This window comes from Chiloscyllium plagiosum, chromosome 4 (genome assembly GCF_004010195.1).
Source record: "Chiloscyllium plagiosum isolate BGI_BamShark_2017 chromosome 4, ASM401019v2, whole genome shotgun sequence".
Classification (NCBI taxonomy): Eukaryota; Metazoa; Chordata; class Chondrichthyes; order Orectolobiformes; family Hemiscylliidae; genus Chiloscyllium; species Chiloscyllium plagiosum.
In genome coordinates, this window is record NC_057713.1 from 43,760,669 (window position 1) to 43,784,002 (window position 23,334).

Genomic DNA, 23,334 nt, shown 5'->3' on the forward strand with positions numbered 1-23,334 from the left:
ATGTGTTCTCAAATTGATCGACATGTTCCAGGATATGGATATTTTGCTTTCTTTCCCTTCTCATCTCTATGCCTGATAACTCATTTATTATCCTCATTCATTGTTGGGTACATCCTTCATCCACAAGCTCTGAAGTTTGATTCATTAAAAGGATATTTCTATCTGACTGTGGACTTTTTCTCTGTTTGTTGTGCATTTGTTTGTTGTTCTTCATCAATCCTGCTACCTTTATTTTGCCTTAGTTGGATACCCACTGAGGCAGCCAGACTTTTCAGCTGTCTACTCATAGCTTCATGTGTTCTGGCAGTGTCTACAGCCTGCTATATTGTGAACTTGTCCTTTCCAATCAAATTTTTTTATACTTCAGAATGTGTAGAACCCCAAATGAGCTGATCAATCAGCCTTTCGTCTGTTTCCAAAAATTAACATTTTCATGCTACATATTTCAATGTGGCTCCTGCCTTCGGCTCTGAAATTTATATTGTAGGATCCATTGATTTGACTTTGGCTGGTGATGCATGCTGAATTTTTTAAACATTTTGTCTCAGTTCTCACTGTAATCTTCACTCAGTTCACAACTATTAAAAGAAATTTAACTCTTTCTATCCTGCCCACATAAAGATGCAGTTGACACTTTCTTCTTCACTGGCAAATGGGATTAGGTTAATTTAGGACATCTGGTCGGCATGGACGAGTTGGACTGAAGGGTCTGTTTCCGTGCTGTAAATCTCCATGGTTCTATGACTCTATGATGACTTTTAAAAATTTCTCAAATGCCTCTTTAATATCGTCAGCTTCCCAATTCTTCATGACCTGGATTTGTGTGTTCATTACTGCAAAGACAAATGTTGATTTCATACAGTCCATTATGTTTTTTTTCCTCTCTGGCACTAATATGGGTTAATCATTTGTATAATCATGTTATTATTACTAAATCCATCTGAATTCTTGCTTTTATTCACAAACATCCAACATCACCATTACCATCTTCTGGTTCTCTGAAGTTCAAATTAATCAGAGTTTTACTTCAAAATGGTGGAACTTCATCATTACCTGTCTTTTAGCTCTTTATGTGGCTGGTGAACTGATAAACTGTTGCTCAACTCCTGACTGCAGTGCAGTAGTAAACATGACATCACAAATGTATATTCAGTGATGAAATCTGTAGTTTCAAAGGCAAACTGAAATATAGAACAGAGAAAAGAAACTAAGCCTCCAGCTTCAAAGTTTGGAAATGGTGGAAACCATGTAGCAGGAGAGCTTCTATAATAGAGTTTAGATGGCGATCCAAGTGGTTCAATGCAGGCAGGCTGAAGAAGCAAAAGGTGTGAACAAGTGGCTGAGAACAGGAAAACATTCAGATTCTGCTGCTGTTCTTGTTAACTGAAGATAAAGTTGGTGACTATACCATCCAGACCATCACAAGCAATATTAAGTACATTCTGCAGAGATATGTATTTCTGGTGAAAACCCTGCCTGTGGAACTTGAGTTGTTGTGCATTGCTCTTGCCTCGGGATTGGAAGAAGAAGTACTGAATTATTTGTGAGTAAGAGAGAATTTTGAAAGACTTTGGCTGAGATTGCTAACATATATGCTGAGCAGATTGCCGGGTCTGATCTTAGTAAGATCTATCTTAATTGCATCTGCTACTTAATGTAAAATTTATAATTTATAATTGACCACAATTTGCCTGTTAATATGTGTTTAACTCACATGAACTCTGGGTTTTAAGATACGGGTGGTTACCCATGATAGTATTTAATGCTTATTTTGTTTGACTCTTGCACTATAAAAGATCTTTGTTTTAAACTATGGAATCTTGTGGCTTCATCATTTCAGTAACTAACTGGGATTTCAGATTGCCTATTTTTAAAAAAAGTTACCAATCTTTACCAAGATTATAACAATTTGTATAACAATTAGTTTCTTGCTCTTTATGAATTATATAACAGTATAATACTATTTCATATTGATAGCCTCTAGTTTTCCTGTTTCCCTCAGGTGGAAATTGTTTCTCTAGGTACTCTATCAAAACATTTTATAATTCTGAAGACGTATCCTAAGTTACCCCTCAGCTTTTTATTTCCAAATGAAAACAGACCTCTCCTGTTAATCGATTCCTTAAAACTTTACAGTCGATTCTATTCTCATAAATCTTTATTTGCATTCTCTCTAGTGTCCCTACATCCCTTTTATAGAATGAAAGCCAGACTGCAGACAGTACACCAAGTGCAAGATAGTTAATTAAATAAGCCTGAATTAATGTTTTTATTTTGACTATATACTACACATTAATGTCAAGGCCACAATGAACATTGCTTAAAAGCACAAACATTCTCTGAAAGCATACCCGGTTATAAAGAACACACTGAGACATGTAGAAATATTACATGAAAACTTGTTCGTGCATTTGAAACCCATTGAGATTAAAGGGGCAACAGTAACATGGATACAAAATTGCATAAGGGACAGAAAGTAAAAAATGATGCTGAATATTTGTTTTTCAGACTGGAGAAAATTACACAGTAGTTTGCTCAGCATCAGTACCACTGCTGTATAAAATATATGTTAATGATCTGGAGTTGGGTATACAAGGCACAATTGCCAATATTCAAAACTTGCAGATGGTAAGATGACAACATATTCTGGGAGTGGATATGCACAAATCTTTGAAGGTGGCAGGCCAAATTCTTTTTTTAAAAAAAGTGCTTTGAATCCTAGGTAAATAGTACTTAAAAACTATTACAACACAGGAGATGGCAATTAGGCAACTCCATGAGTACCACTACCTGCAGCCCTGTGAATATTCTCTCTTCCAATTCCTTTTTCAAAGCTAGGATTGAATCTGCCTCCACCATAGTTTCAGACAGTGCATTCCAGATCCTAGCCATTTGCTATATGAAACAGCTTTTCCTCAGTTTACTTTGATAACCATATCAAAACAATATCCTGTGGTTCTTGATACTTGTACCAACAAAAATAGTTTCTCTCTATTAACTCTGTTCGGTTCTATTGTTTTGGAAACAGAGGCATGAACAAGGAAATCATGTACTAAATAAATCACTGATTAGGCCTTAATTGGAGTATTGTATACATTTTTGACCAACACAATTTAGGAAAGAAAATAATATTTTTTTAAAAATCAGAAGGATACTGAATAAAATGGGGTGAGAAAGGTGGCAGTTGTAGGTGAAACAAGAGAATCTGGTGCAACCTCCTGAGAACTGTGAGGTTGATGACAGAATTAATAAAGGTGTTCAATGTTTTGAAAGGGGTTGACAAAATAAAGAAGAAACTGTTTGCAGTGACAGAAGGCTCCGTAATCACAACACATATATTTAAAGTAGCATCTTTTTGTCTAGTTTTACACAATGAATTGCCAAATTCTGGAAATCACTGCTTGAAAGTGTGGTAGAAGTAGATTTGACATTACCTTGCAAAGGGTAAAAACAGGGACTGCAGATGCTGGAAACCAGAGCCTAGATTAGAGTGGTACTGGAAAAGCACAGCAGGTCGGGCAGCATCCGAGCAGCAGGAAAATCGATGTTTTGGGCAAAAGCCCTTCATCAGGAATAGAGCTCTATTCCTGATGAAGGGCTTTTGCCCGAAATGTCGATTTTCCTGATCCTCAGATGCTGCCTGACCTGCTGTGCTTTTCCAGTACCACTCTAATCTAGACCCATTACCTTGCAAAGTTGAATTGTAAAATTTTTGGAGGGAGAAAATATGCAGGACTAGAGAAAGTGCAGACTGGGACTAACACAAAACGAGAATATTGCAGGTTGAGGAAAGGAGTACCAAAAAGGCTAGAAATGGAGTTCGTGCCTCAGGTTAATATGAATCCTTGAGTCCAGTTCTGATGAAAGGTCATCATTGACACAAAGCATTAACTTCTTTTCTCTCCACAGAAGCTGCCTAACCTGCTGAGTATTTCCAGCATTTTCTGTTGTTATATTGTTGAATGGATCTTTCAAAGTACTAGCACAGGCATGGTTTCTTTTGAGCTAAACCATTCTATAGCTTGTCTAGTTTGTGATCATTCTTTTATCTGATAAAATACAAACATGAAGAAGGTACTCAGGTAGTCTAATTAATGCATCACATCCAGCCCATTTCGATATGGCTTAATCAAAAATGCCATTTTCCTTACCCACTAATCTTGTGATTTCCCAGAAAGATATCTGCAAGATATGTATTGATTTTCTCCTTTTTTTAGATTCACATAAAATTGAACTCTTACAAAAGGTGGTATGCCACAGCTAGAGTTCTCTTGGGCAACTTTAATATCATTCCACAATTTCTCTTGTCTCTGATGTAGCTGAAAAATGTGAGAAACACCAGAGTCTGATGCTCCAACTCAGTCTTCCATTTCCTGAGGAGTTAGTAAGTTGGAAATCAAAGGAGGGAAGGAAGAATAGATGGTCAGATTAAAGTTTTTTTCTGAAGGAGGAATATATTACTTTCTTTTCATCAAAACTGCCCATGTATTCTTGGAGTGCAACACTGGAGTACAAAGAAGGCTGGCCTTCGTTGTAGTAAGCACTTTAGACGAGAACAAATATATTCTAGGTAGCTCTAGCCAATTTATCTAGAAAACAATTTTTAGTAAAAATATAAGGATAACTGCAAAGATATCTGTAAACAGAATGTTCTTTGATTTGTTTTTGAGGTTATAACACCACAAAAAGCACTACAAATCACCTCATCGGTGTCTGTAGACAAGTCCAACATGACACAAATCACGATTAAAATGGAATAAATGTAACACATCTTAGCATGTGCATCTTGAATTCTGTGCTCTACTTCCTATTCATCAAGAGGCAGACACAAAAGAAAAATTCTATTGTAGGTAAAACATGACAGATACTCGAAGCAGGAACTTGCACATTTTCATTCTCCCAAAAAGTGAATCACTAATGAGTTAACATTAAAACTGAACAAAAATGGCATTTTTGAAACAAGAATCATATAAAATGAATGTTGTACTCAATGGATTGAGAATATAGCTAGTTCTGCTATGACGCATTTTTCATTAACGCAAATTGGCTGTAATGCGATTAGATGAATGCGAAATGCTTGTATTAAAACGCGAACTTTTAAAGCGTGAGTTGGCTATAAGGTGATTACATCACCAAGACTTTAAGTGTATTTGTATTGTGCAATTTTTGTATAGCATAGGGTTGCACAAGAATGCAACTACCGCGTAATAGCAGAACCACCTGTTTTGGAAATATGTTATCTGTAAATCTGCAAATAGTCTATTCTTTATCATTGTGAGTTCCTCAAAACACAACCCAAAACATATGTTATCTGCAGTTCATGAAGTTGGTCTTCATTTCTTCATGTTGTTTTGTTATACTACTCATGGAATTGCTATCCCATAAAAACTGATGACCTGATTTACGGAATTGCTATCCCATAGAACTGATGACCTGATTCATTAAAACATTTGTACGAACAAAGCAACGCTCGGATGGGAACAACGTGAACAGGACTAGTTATGCTAATTTTCTGAAAGATAAAAATGGAATATAAATCACAAAACAATAAATCACAAAACAATAAATCTCCAGAGAAAAGAAACTTCTTATATTAAATCCAAAGTATATATTACAGGAAATTTTCCCTTGAATTATTAAAACACTTGTTATGAAGTAGTCAAACATTATGTAGTGAGAAAGACTCACATTATGTTGGCAATGATGAATAGAGTTGTTAAAATTTGCACGTTTTGCTACATTCTCATTCGGTTTCCATTTCTCACATCCAGGCATATATCTACAAACAATGTTGTCATTATGTAAAAATCTAAAAAAGATGTAAATTGACTAATGGCCGAGAAACACATTGACTCTGAATTTCTCCAGACCAATCATTCAGTCCTAAGTTCCAAATGTAGCTGTTGGTTACCTACGGTGCTAAACCATGTAAAGTATGTCAAATGAGTGGCATATTACCGAAAGATAATAGTTTAATACCTGAAGTAATACTGGCAAATAATGAATGCTCATGTTACTATTCTGTATGTATTTCCTTGAAATTCCCAGCAAATGATCCCAAATCAGAAACACTGTTTAAATAGCTTATCAGCGCTTATTAATAGGGCAAGAAATTATGTTAATAGCTTATTATATTAATATTAAATCTGAGAGATTTAAATCTATCAACTTCATGACTGAGGCCAGTACTCCAAGGTGGACTCAACATCAACTCGGCACCAAATTTATCTTCATTCAGAGTCTGTGCTGCCTTTGATATGAAATTCATGTTAAGGTAGGAGGCCATTTTATCAAAAGAAAAGTGTAAATGGAAATTTATGGAGGAAGTCAAGACTCACAGGAAGTTTGTTAGTCCCAAAAAGTGCAAAGATTGGCTGGTTTGAGTGTTAGCTACGTGGCAGCCAGAATTTGGGATGGACAGAAGACAATCAGAAGAGATGTAAGCAATGAATGGTATTGGCTCCAAGTTAATTCAAAGCTTGAAGAAGTATTACTACTCATTCCAACTCCTCAATAATATAAGCAAAAAAAACCACTTATCTTTAGAGGGGAACCTCGAGCAGTAACTTAAAAATACTGAATTTACTACCACACATCTAAGAATACTGACACATGCTGCAGTCAGTGAATAATAAATGTTTAGTTGAGGTTTCACCAAATCCCCTATTTTCACGTTTAAAGATCTAATATCTATTTCATAGATGACCCCTGAATGCTTATTCAGAGAAGTATTTGCAGTACAGAAAGTGGTGCACTTCCAGGACGTATCACATACAAACATAAGATCTGCCATATTGAATGCATAGTTAATGTCTCTTGGAATTTTTGTAAGCTTCTACTCTGTATTCAGTTGGCTGAATGGCTGATTTGTGATGCAGAGTAATGCAACAACTTAGGTTCAGCTTCCCATGGTAGCTGAGGTTACCATGAAGGACCTCTCCCCTTTCCTAATGTGTGGTGACTTTCTGGTTAAAACCATCACCAGTTGTCTTTCTCTAATGAGAGAAGAGCCCTATTGTCTGGTAGGACTATAACAACTTTATCTTAATTGTAGTTTTTTAATCCTTGCATTCATCCAAATACTGTTCATTTAATTCTATATACATATACATTATGTATTAATTTCAACAAAATATTTACCTTTGCTAGATCAACAAAGCTCACACATTCAAGCCAGGTGTTCAGAAAGCTACGTTTACATACAGCGCACAAACTTGCATGAGCCAATATTTTTCTTGCTTCTGGATAATGTTCAAGAGCTTCAGAGAGTGAATTACCACTCAGTCCATTCAAGATATAGCGTGCTGTAATTTCCTTCAATTTCAAAAGAGAATACAGTTAGATAAGCAACTAGGAATGACATACTGATACTTTGCTATAAAGACCAACATCAGAACCCAAGTCAAATTCCGTAAGTGCTAGTTTTAATTCATGGTTTAAGCTCATAACTGTGAGAAATGGAAATTTAACATTAAGAATAAAGCTCTCTGGTGATTTCATCAAGTAGCAAATGAGGTAAAATAGATTGGATAGATGAGACAGTATGAAGCATTTCCTCTAGGTTAGGTACGGGAGTAAAATCAACCAGAGTATATATTCTCAATTGTTACCTAATGATTTTTAGTCTGAATTCTTAGTGTTGATGTTGGAGTGAAAGGACCAGGCTTTATATGATGCCTATCAGGTAACCCATCAATTATGTTTAACTAGGTAAAAGTGAGTACTGCAGATACTGGAAACCAGAGTCTAGATTAGAGTGGTGCTTCATCAGGAAGGGCTTTTGCCTGAAACATTGATTTTCCTGCTCCTCAAATGCTGCCTGACCTGCTGTGCTTTTCCAGCACCACTCTAACCTAGACATCAATTATGTTTGCCAACTTTCTTCATATATATTCTTTGAAACAGTCAAACATCTTGCTAGTCAAATACCATTTTATCCATGAGCTCAATTCTTTTTAACAAACAGCCAAAAATATTTTGAAAAATAATAAAACAGTTATCCACTTGAGTTACATTTCAGTAGTGTCTTGACTTTCTGGAGATGAGGCGCTGACTACATTAACTCAAAAAAACCCCACTTTACAGAGGTACAGTAGTCAACACTGGTGGCAGTATACTTGCACCTCAGTCAGGCTGCCACAATGGCAAGGGCACAAAATATGGTCTGGGTGAGGGGCTCCAGTGTCCATCACCAAGAGTAGCTTGATAGCACCACCATACAGAGCTAATCTAATCCGAAAGGACATAGATACTAAACCTGATTTGAGCAGGTGGAAAATCATGCTTGACCTTGTTCTCCCAAAATCTGCAGCAGATGTACCCAATAGTATCATTAGGATTGATTGCTGCCAATTATTGTGGAGACTTAAAAATGAGATGTAAGTTAGATCACAAGACTATCTGTAGGTCAAACAGAATAAGTAGCGTGTGAAAGACGGAGGTAAAAGATCTCACAGCCAACAGATCAGATCTTCTATCGCCAATTAGTTATATAAATAGTAAAGGTCAATTAGGGATGGGAAACAAATATTAGATGAGCCAGCCATGCTCATATCATGTGAATGAATAAATACAAATGAGTCTAGTTGTCAAGGTGAGCAGGGAAGTGAGCCCTGTGTGTCAGTGCAGACCACAAATTTGTTTGAATCTAAATTTCACAAATTCTTGATCAAACAATCAGAATGCAAATAAAAACATATCTTCATGTTAACAGAGTTAGCTTTTTAAGTCCAGTATGATTCTTTTGCAAGATTAGGCATATTGGACTTGAAATGATAATTCTATTGTTTGTTTTACAGATGCTGGTAGACTGGACAAATTTATCCTTTTTTTTTTGTTCACCTTCAAAGCCTTGGACTGAAACTTACAATATTATAGTTGTGTCATTTTCACCAAGTTTCATTGAATGTTTCTCTATTGATAAGATCGAGTGACTTGTGTCACATTATTTTTGCAAACTGTCCTCATTTACTTCCTACCATGCCATTGGCATCTACCAGACAATGTAGAAAATTGCCCAGGTATGTCCTGTACATAAAAAGCAAGACAACTCCAACCCAGCCAATTACGACTCTATCAGTCTACTCTCGGTCATCAATAAAGTGATGGAAGGTGTCATCAATAGTGCTATCCAACAGCACCTGCTCAGCAATAACCTGGTCAGTGATGCCCAGTGTGGGTTGCACCAGGGCCACTTAGCTCCTGACCTCATTACAGCCCAATGTTTTCACACAGAGGGTAGTGCATGTATGGAATGAGCTGCCAGAGGAAGCTTCATCAAAGCTTTATCAAGTACCTTACCTCCATCCTAAGGTTAGAAATGGGAATGTTCACAGATGATTGCACAATGTTCAACACCATACTCAACTCCTGAAATACTGAAGCAGTCCATGTTCAAATGCAACAAGATCTAGACAATATCCAGACTTGGGCTGAGAAGTGGAAGTAACATTTGGGACGCACAAATGCCAAGTAACAACCATCTCCAATAAGAGATGATCTAACAACCATCTCTTGATATTTAATGGGATACCATCAATGAGTCCCTTACTATCAACATCTTGGGGGTAACCATTGGTCAGAAACTCAACTAGACCCACCATAAAAAAAAAGTGTCTACAACAGCAGGTCAGAGAATAGGAATTATGCAGCAAGTAGCTCACCTGACTTCCCAAAGCCATCTACCATCTACAAGGCACAAGTCAGGAGTGTAGGGGGCCATGATTTGAAGGCTGACACTCTTTTGTATGAATCAAGGCTATAATGCGATCAGGAGGTGAGTGGCCCTAGTGAACCCAAACTGGGCAGAAGTCTCTGGAATACTCCCCATTTGCTTTGATGATGCAGCTTCAACATCACTCAAGAAGGTTGACACTACTCAGGCCAAAGCAGTCTACTTGACTGGCACCACACTCATAAGCATCCTTTCCCTCCACCACTAACATTCAGTAGCAGCAGCGTATAGTGACTACAAGATGCACTGCAGAAATTCACCAAAGATCCTTCGCCATCATCTTTCAAACCCACAATCACTTCCACCAAAATAGACAAAGGCAGAAGAAACATGGGAACACCACCAGCTGCGACAGCATTCCTTCACTGTCAATGGGTAAAATTCCTGGAATTCCCTTCCTAAGGACATTGTGGGTCAAACTACAGTACATGGAGTTCAGCAATTGAAGAATGCAGCTCCTCACCACCATCTCAATGGTAAATAGGGACAAGCAATAAATGCTGGCCAGCCAGCATCCCACACTGAATAAACAAAAACTGCATTACTTTCATCTCACTGCCTCCTTCTTTTCCTCTCAGTCCAGAAAAAAACAATCTACAATAGGGTAGAAAGAGCCAAGATGAGTAATAGGATGCCCAGCATTCAGCACTTCCACCCTTAGGAGAACAGGATACTGACTGCCCGGAGTGACCATTTGGCAGTGACCAAGTAGCCGGACTGATTGTGGAGACTTTCCCGTGATTTGTTATGTTGGGACCCTCTGAGTGATAGATGTCTCCATGGACTTCACTGAGATTCTCTTCCCTTAGACTTTGAGATATGACTGTCTGCTTGCTCCATATGCATGTTTACTACACATTAGCTTCTGGGACATGGTGACATTGTGGGATTAAGGCAGAAATGTAGCACATAGCAAGATGTCCACCCTCTTGACTGATGACTGCCGACCGACATGACAAGCTGTGTGGTTTTGTGTCTAGAATAAAATGTATAGAATATTGTTACAATGCTGGGTTGGAACCCCAAAAACTGCAGTGAGCTTTGCCCTTAGTTCCAAAATGTGTCTTTTGAAAAGAGGAGTGTATTAGACACAAAATTACTGTAGGTGTAAATTCAGTGGCTAACCACTCAGCCAATTCTAGATTCAATTAGCCAAATTTCCTTGGATGTCATGGACTCACTATCAGTTTCCCAAGTGGGACTTTATCAAAAGCCTTGTTGAAGTCATAATCATATAGTTATACAGCATGGAAACAGACCCTTTGGTCCAACCAGTCCACGCTGAACATAATCTCAAAGTAAACTAGTCCCACTTGCCTCCTCCTGGCCCATATTCTTCCAAACCTTTCCTTACTAATGCAAAAGTCTTTTAGAAGTTGTAATTGTACCCACATCCACCACTTCCTCAGGAAGTTCATTCCACATGTGAGCCACTCTCTGTGTAAAACATTTGCCTCTCATGTCTTTTTTAAATCTCTCTCCTCTCTATGTCAAATATATTGCCCTCATTTACACACCTAGTCACCTCTTCGAGAAATTCAATCAAGTTGGTCACACAAGATCACTCTTACCAAAACAATGCCGTTTTTGATAAATCCTGCTATTTTCTCTTTGCCTCACTCAATGTGTCAAGAAAACTTCAATTAGAAGTGAGTGACTTGAGAGACCTAAGGTCTAACAATCCCCTACTCAGCAGCAAAACCACCCTTTGTGGATTTTGACTTAAATTTCAGACATAGTTTCTGGTTTCTCTCTAAAGAATACATAAGGATAGGGGTTAAAAAGTCAGTTTAAACTTGACTGGAGTGTGCTGTTACGATTAAATGTTCTCCTGGGTACCATTTGGATTTGAGTGTTAGTGAGCTATGAAGGCCAAATTTAAAGAACTATCTCCTATTCACTGCATGTTGCAGGAATCGAAGACCTCTCTCACTTTAAGTGCTGCAAATCAGAAAAAAAGAAACAAAGCAACAAGAGGACGCTCAGCCTGAATGCTGATATTCAATTACATATTAAGAGAATAAGAACTACAGAATCTCACCAAACTGCAAAATAAAGGTAATGAAACTGACTGTTTAACTACAGATGTCAAAGCTATTGGTGGCCTCCACTGCAATGGCCACAGCATTCAATTATCAGCTCTTCACAAACAACTCAGACAGAGTTCCGTGTAAACTTCTATTTACTTTTACCATTTTGATCCACCTCTTATTTTTAATCTCCATGTATGTGTGTTACATTAATAGTTATTCTTGTATATGGTAATTAATTAGTGTAACTCACTTGTTTTATTCATTCAAGCAAGACTATCTACATTAGCTCATTTTTAAGTTTCATTTGGTCTGAGAGAAAGGCATACACAAGGGAAGGGATCCAGTTTTAAATTAACCTTGTTCCAACAACCAAGGGGGTTAATGACCAAGAAGCAGTGCCAGTTCATCCCTATTCACCCAAGAGCTTAATAGTTTGTGATGTCCTATCTAGAGCTGTAATGAATTGGGGAATCTCGCCCTGAGATAATCATAACATTATACAGAGGAACCTCAATTACCTGAACATCAATTATCCGAAAATTGGATTATCTGAATAAGATCTGAAGGTCCCATAAAACTGTTACAGCAAAGAGGTATTACCGACAATGGTACAACAATTGCATCTTTTGTTTAAATGAGTAGTGAATTCGGATGACCTGCACATCAAAGAGGTGTTAATGACACTGGTGCAACAATCTCAGTCGGTCAATTGTAGCATAATTTTAACACATTAAAATGACTGACATGCTGAAGGATTCAAATGCATGACAAAATCAGTGCTGTCTTCATTCCCTCTACGACTTTGCTCTGAGTGCATATCTGTTATAAGTGATTGAGTTTGTTGCACTGACCATGTCTGTGAAGATAAAGCAGACAGCAGTGACAATTGAAGAGAAATGCGAGATTTTACACCGTCTGGATTGTGGTGAAAAGGCATCAAAGATTGCACAGGAGTACAGCATCAGGACATCAGGAAAGCAAGACTGGCGATTGAGAAATTTATCAGCCAAAGCGACAGTTCTAATGCTTTAAAAAGAAAATCCATGAAGCCAGCGAAAAATGACCAACTCGATCAAAATGTATTTTTGTGGTTTTCACAGCAGCGTGAAAAGGGGATTCCCGTATCTGGCCCGATGATACTAGAAAAAGCTGCCAGTTTCCATAAGCGGTCACAGCGTATCATTGAGCTGGTTACAGCGTTTCAAACATTGTCATGGCATTAGGCAACTCAGAATTCTTGGACAGCAGAAGTCAGTGGTTGACAGCACCGTGGAAGCCTACAGACAGAAACTACAATCCATCATCCGTGAAGGAAATTACGAACATGAGCAATTTACAATGCTGATGAAAGTAGGTTGTCTTGGCGTCACTGCCAGACAAAACACTTGCATCCAGCGCAGAAAAACTGGTGTCAGGACATAAAGTGCAGAAGGATTGCATTACAATTTTCCCTTGTGTCAATGCCACCGGCACTTATAAATTACTGCTTGTCTGCATCAGGCGTTATTCTAATTCACGTTGCTTCAAGAACTGTGACAAGAAGTCATTTCCCGTGAAGTACAAATCACAAAACATATCCAATTTTTTCATCCTGGTTTCAAGAAGAATTTGTACCTGCCATTACTTAGCAAGCGCTGGGTTCCAGCAACATGTCCTTCTGTTGACAATGCGAGTTCATACACTGTGAAAGGCAGCCAATTAGAATCACCAGACGAAGCTGTCAAGTGTTTGTTTTTACCACCAAACACCACTTCAAAGTTACAGCCGCTCGATCAGAGAATCATCGCAATAATAAAAACAATTATCACCATAACATGTTATGTGCCGTCCTTGGAGAAGACAATGCAGACAAAGGAGTGCAGGAAATTATGAAGGCATTCACAGTCAAGGAAACATTGTTTATGATTGCTGAATCTTGGGACTCCATCAAGCCATCGACAGTTGCGGAGTGTTGGTACAATGGCTTGCGTGTTGGTAGCCGTGACAGTGAAGAGGACACCCATCCAGATCAAAGGCAAACCACTGACATCACCAAGAACTGCAGACAGCTGGGATTATGAGTCTTCGTAGGGGTTGAGATCAATGCTTGGGTTAACTGTGACAATGACATTGGCACAGAGACACTCAGCAGTGATCAGATTATCAATGTAGTTACTGAAGAACAACGAGAAAGTATGGACGCAGTGGATGGTAAGGAAAATCAGAAACTGATATCGTCAGCAGTGCCCATTAACGAAGCTATTGACAGTTTGCAACTTTTCACAGAGTGGTATGAAGCATAAGACAAAGTCGATGCCGTTAAGTTGATGCATCTTCGTCAAATGCTATTGTTCGCAAAAAAAGAGACAGCAGCACCTCAAGCAACAGCGGCTGGATATTTTCTTCGAAAAGTAATAACCGACCTCCACCTCAACGAATTTTATTTACACAAAAAGTGCTTTGATTTGTGAAATAACATGAATTTTTAAGCGATATCCAGTGTTTGTACAAATTTTAGCGATTGAATGAAATAAAAACTCAGTAAACATGCTTTTTAACGCAATTATGCTCAGTATGGCTTCCTTTTATTATTGGAATAATCAATTATCCGAACAAAACACTGCCTGCCCATCGCCTTCGGATAATCGTATATTGGAAAGAAATATTTCTTGAATTTTGAGGCTTGAATTTACATGAACCACCTGCCTTGTGCCTTTCTTCACATAATGGGCTCTATTTTTGTGCTAGCAAATTAGATTTTAATGACAATGACTCAAATATGCTCTTGACAACCTAAAGGAAGAATGTGTGGGGCTATGGTAGCCATGATGTGGAAGAGCCGGTATTGGACTGGGCTGGACAAAGTTAAAAATCACACCACACCAGATTATAGTCCAACTGGTTTATTTGGAGCACTGGTCATTCAGCAGGTAGCTGTGGAACAGGATCATAAGACAGAATTTATAGCAAAATATTACAGTGTCATGCAAGTGAAATGATATATTGAACAAACTTTCAGTTGCATGACACTGTAATCTTTGGCTATAAATTCTGTGTCTTATGATCCTGTTCCACAGCTATCTGATGAAACAGCAGCGCTCTGAAAGCTAGTGGTTCCAAATAAACCTGTTGGATTGTAACCTGGTGTTGTGTGATTTTTAACCTGGGTCTATGGTGACAGGCTTTATAGAACCAACAAACCAAGTAGTCAGATATGCAGAATAATTACAGCACAAATTCAGCTTATGGTGTCTGTGCTGTCCCTCCAAAGGAACTAAGTGCCACTCCAACCCATGTCATCATGGCCCCACACATTCTTCCTTTTTAGATAATAATTTAATTCCCTCCTGCATCCACCATTCTTTCAGGAAGTTCATTCCACATCCTATCCACTCATTGCATGAAAACATTCACATGTTGCAATTGTTCCTTTCACTAAGGACCTTAAACCTGTGGTCTCTCATTTTCAATCATTCCACCAGTGGGAGTGGAACCAGTTTTTCCCTATTTACTCTGTCCAGACCACTCTTGATGTTGAATGAGTCTATCAGGTCTCCTCTCAACACTCCCTTCTCCAAAAAATAACAGTGCCAATTTCTCCAATCTATCTACATGACTGAAGCCTAAAACAAAATACTGCAGATCCTGGAAATCACATTACCACTTTTAGATCAATGATCTTTCTGAAGAATTGATACTGACATACAGTTCTGGTGCAAGGTCACCAATTGGAAACAGGAATTCATTTTCTGCCACAGATGTTTCCTAATTTCCAGTATTTTGGTTTTAAATGAAAGTATCTGTTGAACAGATTTGTGCACCATTGTCCTTTTTCTCAGTGGCAACTTAAGATGAAAATTTGAAAGCAAATTGAACAGATGAAAAGTATCTAATTTAACAACTGCAATACAAAAAAAAGGTACAATTAAAGCAGAATGACAACATTGCAACTGTCGACTAACACACACAACTTATTTTAAAATTTGGCAGCTCATTAATAACTTTAAGTGGAACAAAATAAGAAACAGAAGCACTAAGGGTGAATCAATACATTAGGCAGGAAAATCATTTTGAATTCATGGTACATCTGTGAAAGGCAATAATAAAATAACAGATGTTGCAGCAAATTTCACTGCCAGCTGCCCACAATTCCTAACATATACTCTTGCCAGCTCACCAGTTGTAAAGGAATTTTGCATTTAGGATGTCAGAAATGAGACCAGCTGATATAATGTTCTTTCGCTCTGTGGGGCAATAATATTATGGCATGTCTGCATTTACTCAAAACACGTGCACTCAATTTAAAACAGCTGATAACACAAATATTATTGCCAGCTATTCGGCTACGTACAAATCCACGTTTCATTTATTCAAGATCTGCTTTTGTTGGCTGAATTCAAATCTATAATAGAAGAGCTGTAAGGCCTTTGGCTTTATTACAAGTTCCTACATTCAAAATGCTGCAATTTGTATCCAGTTTAGGCAAACATCAAAGGAGGATAGCCATAAGACAGACACCTGTATTGACTCATGCTGATATCTGTATGTACAAACAAAATAGTGAGACATGATGAGTAACCATTTTATAAAGACATGAGGCCTTAGAAAAATCAAAGATATTACATGTATTTGAATGCTGTGAAGCATCAAATATGCAACTTCTGTACATACATTTTGCGTGGTAATGCAGCTCTCATCATATTGCTTAGCACTATATTTTGCATGCTTCTGCTGCTTGCCGTGCAAGCATTTCTGTATTTTAGTTTTGCCAGGTGTACAGGAAGGAAGGGTTTCTGGACCTGAAATATTAACTCTGATTTTTCTTCACAGATGCTACCAGACCTGCTGAGCTTTCAAGCAATTTCTGTTTTTGTTTCATATTTCCAGCATCTGCAGTTATTTCGGTTTTCATTTCTAGGAGTGTCTGGTGCTGCTCTTGGCATGTCCACCTGCATTCCTCACCAAACTAAAATCAATCTCCTGGTTTAATTATATTAGTAGAGTGAGAGATAACCTAGTTGTGAGGTTACAGATTGTGGTTGAATATAATGCCGTGTTGGTGGACTATAGTGCCTCATTGATATCCAGTTTTGAATTCAAAATCTGTCTGAAAATCAGAATCTGCCTGATTTAGCAAGCTGATAATATCACACAACATGATGGAGGGCATCCTCAATATGAAGCTGGGGCTTCTTCTTCACAAATACTTTGTGGTCCTTACTCTCACTGATAAAGTCAAGGACAGACACATCTGATGGACAGATTAATATGGAAAGCATACTTGGCATTTCCTTAAGACCAACAGGATATATGAGCAGATTCAAGCCATTCAGCCCATCCAGTTTGCTCTGCCATTCGATCACGATCCTTATGTGCCTTAACCTTATCCTCCTACTTTCTCCCTGTAATGCTTTATCTTCTTACTAAGCAACAAGCTATCTGTCTCTGTCTTAAATACTTGTTGTTCCTTCACCACCTGCCCCAGACCCAGAAGATGAGGAACGTCCTTTCTAACATAGCCTGCTCAATCAGTAGTCGTACTAGTGAGCTACTCTTGACACTGACATGCCCCACATGGAGTACATTCCTCACTCAGTGCTTCCTGAAAGTGGTGTCTGACATTGAGGATTGCTGAGGGGGAGCAAGAGGTTATAGCCAATAAAATGTTTACTTATCCACAGCATCTGGAGTTGTGCACTTCCTGGGCAACTGTACGCCACTGTATCACCAACACTGGTGGGACTGTCCAACAGGTAGCATGGTCATTGAATGGTCAACAAGGCTGTGTTTGCTGTTGCCATTCAATCCATTCAGTTTTATTCCATTGTTTAGGATTCACTGTGGCTGTGTGGCTGGTTATACTGTCGCAGAGGGCAGTTAAGAGTCAACCATATTGCTGTGACTCTTCAGTCACATATATGTCTGGCCAAGTAAGGCTGGCAGAATTCCTTCAGGGGAATTAGTGAACTCGATAAGTTTTATGATAATCATCTGTGGTCTTATTTTTGTCATTAGACGGGCATTTAATGGAGGATTGATTAAACTCATATCTCACCATTTGCTATGGTGGGATTTGAACCACAACATTAGTCTGTGGTTCTGGATTAATACTCCAGTGACATTACCACTATGCCCATCGCCTCCCTCAATGGGTTGAGATGGTGTGAGTGGGGGGAGGGCACATTGGCATGGATAAAACTAAATTGTCTAACTAATAGGAGATAGAGGCAAAATAGGCATTTTTCTTCTGGTTTACAAGATGTAATGAGTGGTCTGCCACCAAGATTAGTGTTGGGCTCACCTTTCAACAATACATATAAATGATTTGGATGAATGAACAAAGGTATGGCTACTAACTTTTCTGAAGAAACAAAGATAGGTTGAAAAGTAAATTGTGAAGGAGACCAGAAAGTGATAGAGGTTGGTTAAGTGAGTGAGTAAAATTTGGAAAATGGAGCATAATATGTGAAATTGTGAAATTGTCCACTTTAGGTGGATGAATAAAAGTGCTTTCTACTTAAATGGTAAGAGATTGCAGAGCTCTGAGATGAACAGGGTCCTGGATTTATGATTCAGTTATACATGACATTGAAAAGACAACATCTGAAATACTGTGTGTGTTATGTTGGCCTTCTTATTTAAAGAAGGATGTAACTACACTGGAAGCAGTTCAAAGATGGCATACTATACCAATACCTGGAATGGGCAGGTTGTCTTATTTAGAAAGGTTGGACAATCTGGGCTTAAATCTGCAGGAGTTTAGAAGAGTAAGAGGCAACTAGAGAGCTCTTGACAGGGTAAATGTGGAGAGAATGCTTCCTCTTGTGACAGAATCTAGAACTGGGGTCATTGTCTAAAAGTCAAACATTGCTCATTTAAGAAAAAGATGTGACTTTTTTTTCTCTCATAAGGTCATAAGTCTGTAGAACTTTCTTCCAAACGTTTGGTGGAAACAGATTTGTTAAATATTTTTCACACGGGGCAGATAAATTCTTGGTAAGCAAAGGGGCAAAAGATTATCAGTGGAAAGTGGGGAATGTGGAATTGAATTTACAACTGATCAGGCATCAGGCCCTCGTAACCAGGTGAGATTGGCATCAAAAAGAATAAATAAAATATTAAATCAATTACTGCAATATTTTAATGACTTTGATCTCCTGTAATAAACATAATTCTAAAATGCATTTTTGGTAAGTAAGCAGTAGCTAGCTCATATATGACCAGCAAAGAAACAAAATTCCATTTCAATATTGGGCAAAATTTTGTATTTTGGGCTGCAATTTGTCAGGAACAGGTTTCTGACATCACTTTTGCCTTGATTGGCCAAATGGTGACCAGGGGTCCACTCACCACCTAAATCAGTATGGCAGTTGAACTCTCAAAGCTGGAAGGTCAATAGAAGGCCCTCCAGCACACAGGGGGTTGCAGGTTGAGGCATTGTCCCAGCAGTTGAAACATATGTGAACTATAGAAGTGGCCATTTGTGCCAGACCACAATTGTACCTGCTACAATGTCAACCACTACCAGTTTTTGGTTGGGGTAGATGGCTGCCACTATCATCTTTCTTTAATGGGTCTATCATTGATAGAAGAAAACTACAAATGAGACTTAATGAAATTAGGCTCTCTCATAACCAAGATGTAGTTTATTGCATAATCGCAATCAAGAACAAGGTACATTACAAAGTTAGATATTTATACTAAGACTATTGGGAGATGTGTGGATGTAGTTTATGTAGTTTATTTATCCTACAAGATCCTTAGATATTCTGCCTTTCTCCACCAAGTCTTCATGACATCTTCTGATTGGGTAAAGTCTCCAACATTTATCCTTTCAGAACTGTTACTTTATACAACTTCGCCCTTTATCCATTTCTGTATATAATTACATTTACTATTATCCTATCTTCCCCAAGTCTGACTTGACAAATTCAGGCAATCTGGAAGTTTCACAATTCTTCCAGAACATAATCTCTTTGGATTAAGAAAATTCTGTGGCTTGATTGTTGACCTTGACTCTGTTCTTGACTTAGTCTATGAAGTCATGTTACACAAATTTTCTTTTGTAGGTCCTTCACTGAGGATGCCATTCCTGCTAAACCACATAGTCCATTACCTTCTTTAGATATTTCTTAAAATCCTGAATTTATTTTGCATAGGAATTCTTCATTACTGAATCAGGTAGCTAGGAGAAAGTGAGGACTGTAGATACTGGAAATCAGCATTGTGAGTGTGGTGCTGGAAAAGCACCACACTCTTAGATCTTCAAAAGGTGCAAGGAGTAAAGACCATGAAACAAAATTTTTAAAAATTATAAAAAATATTAATTGGGCCAGAGGTGAAGTATTGCATATAGTTCTGATACCCTACAGCAGGAAAAATATTACAGCCAATGGAAAGTTAGGATGAAGATTTATCTGGAATAATATCAGAAAAAAATGTTAAAGCTCTGAAGAAAGACTCAAAAAATTGAGCTTTTCTCCATTAGAAGCCAGATTAAGAGGATATTTAAAAGATGCACTTAAGATTCTCAAATGTTTTGAGAAGGTAAGTATTGAAGCATTGTTTTTATTAGTTGAGGAACTAGCAACTCGGGGCATACAAGTGAGATAAAATTAGAAATATAAACATTATCTCAGGATGATCACCAGGAAAGAGGGGGCATTGTTTTCGCATAAAATTAGAACATAAAATGTTTCATCACAATTTACTATTGAGGCAAAAAATTGTAACTTAATAAGAATTTGGATAAGCATTTGTAAAGAGAAAATATAAAAGGATAGGATTGAAAGTGAGGAAATAGGGTTAGGATTTAGAACGCCAGTTGAAGAATTATTAAAGCTATTACAACTTAATCAATTAAAAAGTTTTAATCATAATTAGGTGGATTTTTATTTGGTAAAGATAGTAAAGCTTACAGAACTAATACATGGAAAATGGAATTAAGATATAGATCAACCAGGACCTAATTGAAAGGCGGTCAGGTTCAGTGGTTTGAATGTTGACCTCTTGCTCCTATGCTTCAGTACATTATAAGCACAACAGATCAAATGAATACCATACGTGCCAATGTTCTAGCATTGGGTCTCGGAAGCAGCAGAAGCAAAAGTTAGCAGATGGATTTTGGGCCATCTCCCATCAGTATTTGCATGCAGCAAAGCAAGAGTAGAGCATACTACTTCCCTTTCCTTTGCGGTCCAATCAATTTTAGGTGGAGTAATAGAAGAAAATTCATCTCTTAAAATCTTCTGTTCAATTTTATTTGTGCTTATTTTTTATACTTAAAATGATCTGACGAAGGAGAAGTCCATTGTAATATAAATTGGACATAATCTATTAGGATGAGGTTCACTATAACAAATGACCATTTCTAATTTGCTGACAGACATTTTTCTTACTTTGTGCTAGGAATGTAATCATGCCTCTGATAAATTAATTGTTACTTTTCTATAACTAATGAAATCCTGTCAATAATTTGCACCAAGGTGAATAAATCACTGAAACTGAACATAAGTTCTGTAGTCATTTTCAGATTCCATTTTATTTAACACATTCAGTGGTACACATTTACAATTCATCTATAAACGTTTCAACAGAATTATTTCAGAAATCTTAATGTTGATGGTCTTAGTCATTAAAGAATAAGCACTCACTAAAGAAAGGCAATGATTATATAAATCTGAAAATAGTTAAGGCTATTGTCAACTATACTGCTGCTTTTGTATCAGTGAATGGTGACTTTTGGTTCATGGTAATACAAAGCTGGTTTTGTACTCAGATGCCAGGTCCTAAAAAGGTTCCCAGGGAGACGACTGCAAAACAATGTAAAACCCTTGCCAAGAAACAATTTCACATTGCTTCAGCTTTACAGCCTAGAACTAAAAAATGTTCTGCTTAATCCATTAGTTCTTTTCAGCCCTTTTTATGCAGTTTTGAGCCATTTAAGATGATGAGAGAGCAGTTTCTTTCATGATGGCTTAATCAGAAAAGCAGCCAATGAAGAATCAGTCCTTCCTTTCGCTCTAATACCCTGTCTCTAGCCTGTATTCCATGGCATAAACCTGAGCTCTAACCCTAATTCTAACCACCTTCTTTGGCCTCAATGGAAGTTTCTTACCTTCTATGAGTAAAATGATGATTTCCTGCTTTCTCACAGAGAAAACAAATGATTTCCTGCTTTTCGCATCCCGGTTAACAATGCCTGTCCATTTCCATGGCTTTCTCAAATAAAGACTGGTGTATGCAGCCTTAAGTAAGTTATTCCAACCTGAACTGCAGTTTAAGTTATGGATCTGCCATCATCCTCTTTCCTTGACTGTGACCATGGGCATATTGTACTTGATTTATAGTAGTAGAAGAAAATCAGCAGTAAGTCATAAGAAGACGATGTTGTTCTCTTTAATAAGCTTTCAATTCAATTCTTTTATGCATATCTGAGAGGGCATAAAACATGACCTCACTTGTAAAGGTGAAATATTCATTCAGTACTGTACTTAACAATAAGGCTCAAGTTTTATGCTCAAGTCCTGGAGTAGGGTTGAATCCACAAACCTCTGACCCAAGAACGAGTATTAGTAATTGGTCCATAACTGACACAACATGCTTGAATATTTATTAACATCCTTTGGTACATTGCTTTACATAACAGGTAACAAAAGAAGTCTTGTGGCACCCTGTTTCTGAGCCAGAGGCTCTAGTTGAAGTCCCACTCCATCACTTGATGGCCAAGGAAGTTGCTTTTAGAACTTAGCCAAATTGACTGAGCATCAACTGGCAACATTGGCAGCCAGTAGGAGTGGGAGAAATTCTTGGTCAGCCATGCAATGGAAAGAAATTAAAGATTCTACCATTACTAGCCATAGCTCCAGGCTACAACATACATGTGAAAGTATATATTGCCAGAGCAACTTGGCTTCCTTGGAGGGGTGGAGTTTGCTCAGTTAGTTGGGCAGCTGCAGTGGATCAAATTGTTCCCAACAGCATGGGATTGATTCTGGTTCTGGCTGGAATGGATTTGGAATCTGTCTCCTTGCACTACTTTGTGGCACTTTTTAAAAGTGTTAATTGGACCTAACTTGTGCAGATATTTGAATACGAACACACACCAGTCTCAATTACTCTGCATATCTCAAAAATTTTCATTTCTTATAACACTAATATTTAAAAAAATGCAATTTCATTTTCAATCAATAATTGATGCAACTACTTGACTATTATTATACTCAATAAAAGTTTGATTTTGTAAAATATTTAAGTGGCATATCTATAACTTCTGAGTCGTAGTCAATGACGTAGTATACCTATTCTGTTCTATCCACTAGCCACCCAAAATCATATAGTTGTGAAGTTAAATTTACCACTGAATGACCAGCTGTAATCGGGATGATATGAAATCATGTGAAATACTGACCACTCAACATTATTCTTTAGTTAAGCTGCATCAACATTTGGAGTCATACAACAGCAATGCTGGTTAAATGCAGTTTATATTTACATCACATTTGAAATGAAAAATGATGACATGGTAAATCACACTTACAAATACATACATTCTGTGCAACACAATGCTCAGCCTCCTTTCAAGAACAT

At 37.7% G+C, this 23,334-nt stretch overlaps 1 protein-coding gene across 4 annotated transcripts in view; it reads right to left on the reverse strand.

The window, feature by feature from the left end:
• Positions 1 to 3,695: 3,695 nt before the first annotated feature.
• Positions 3,696 to 23,334, reverse strand: part of lrrc69 (leucine rich repeat containing 69) — a 79,721-nt gene continuing 60,082 nt past the window's right edge. For 3 of the 4 annotated variants that reach the window (XM_043688096.1, XM_043688095.1, XM_043688098.1), the window contains 2 exons: positions 7,141 to 7,314; positions 3,696 to 5,512 (listed from right to left, as the gene is read on the reverse strand). In XM_043688096.1, the coding sequence (XP_043544031.1) occupies positions 5,402 to 5,512; positions 7,141 to 7,314 (285 nt within the window). In that variant the 3' untranslated portion in view covers positions 3,696 to 5,401. Of the gene's footprint in view, positions 5,513 to 5,537; positions 5,780 to 7,140; positions 7,315 to 23,334 lie in introns of those variants that run through there. The other variant, XM_043688099.1, reaches the window with a different exon arrangement.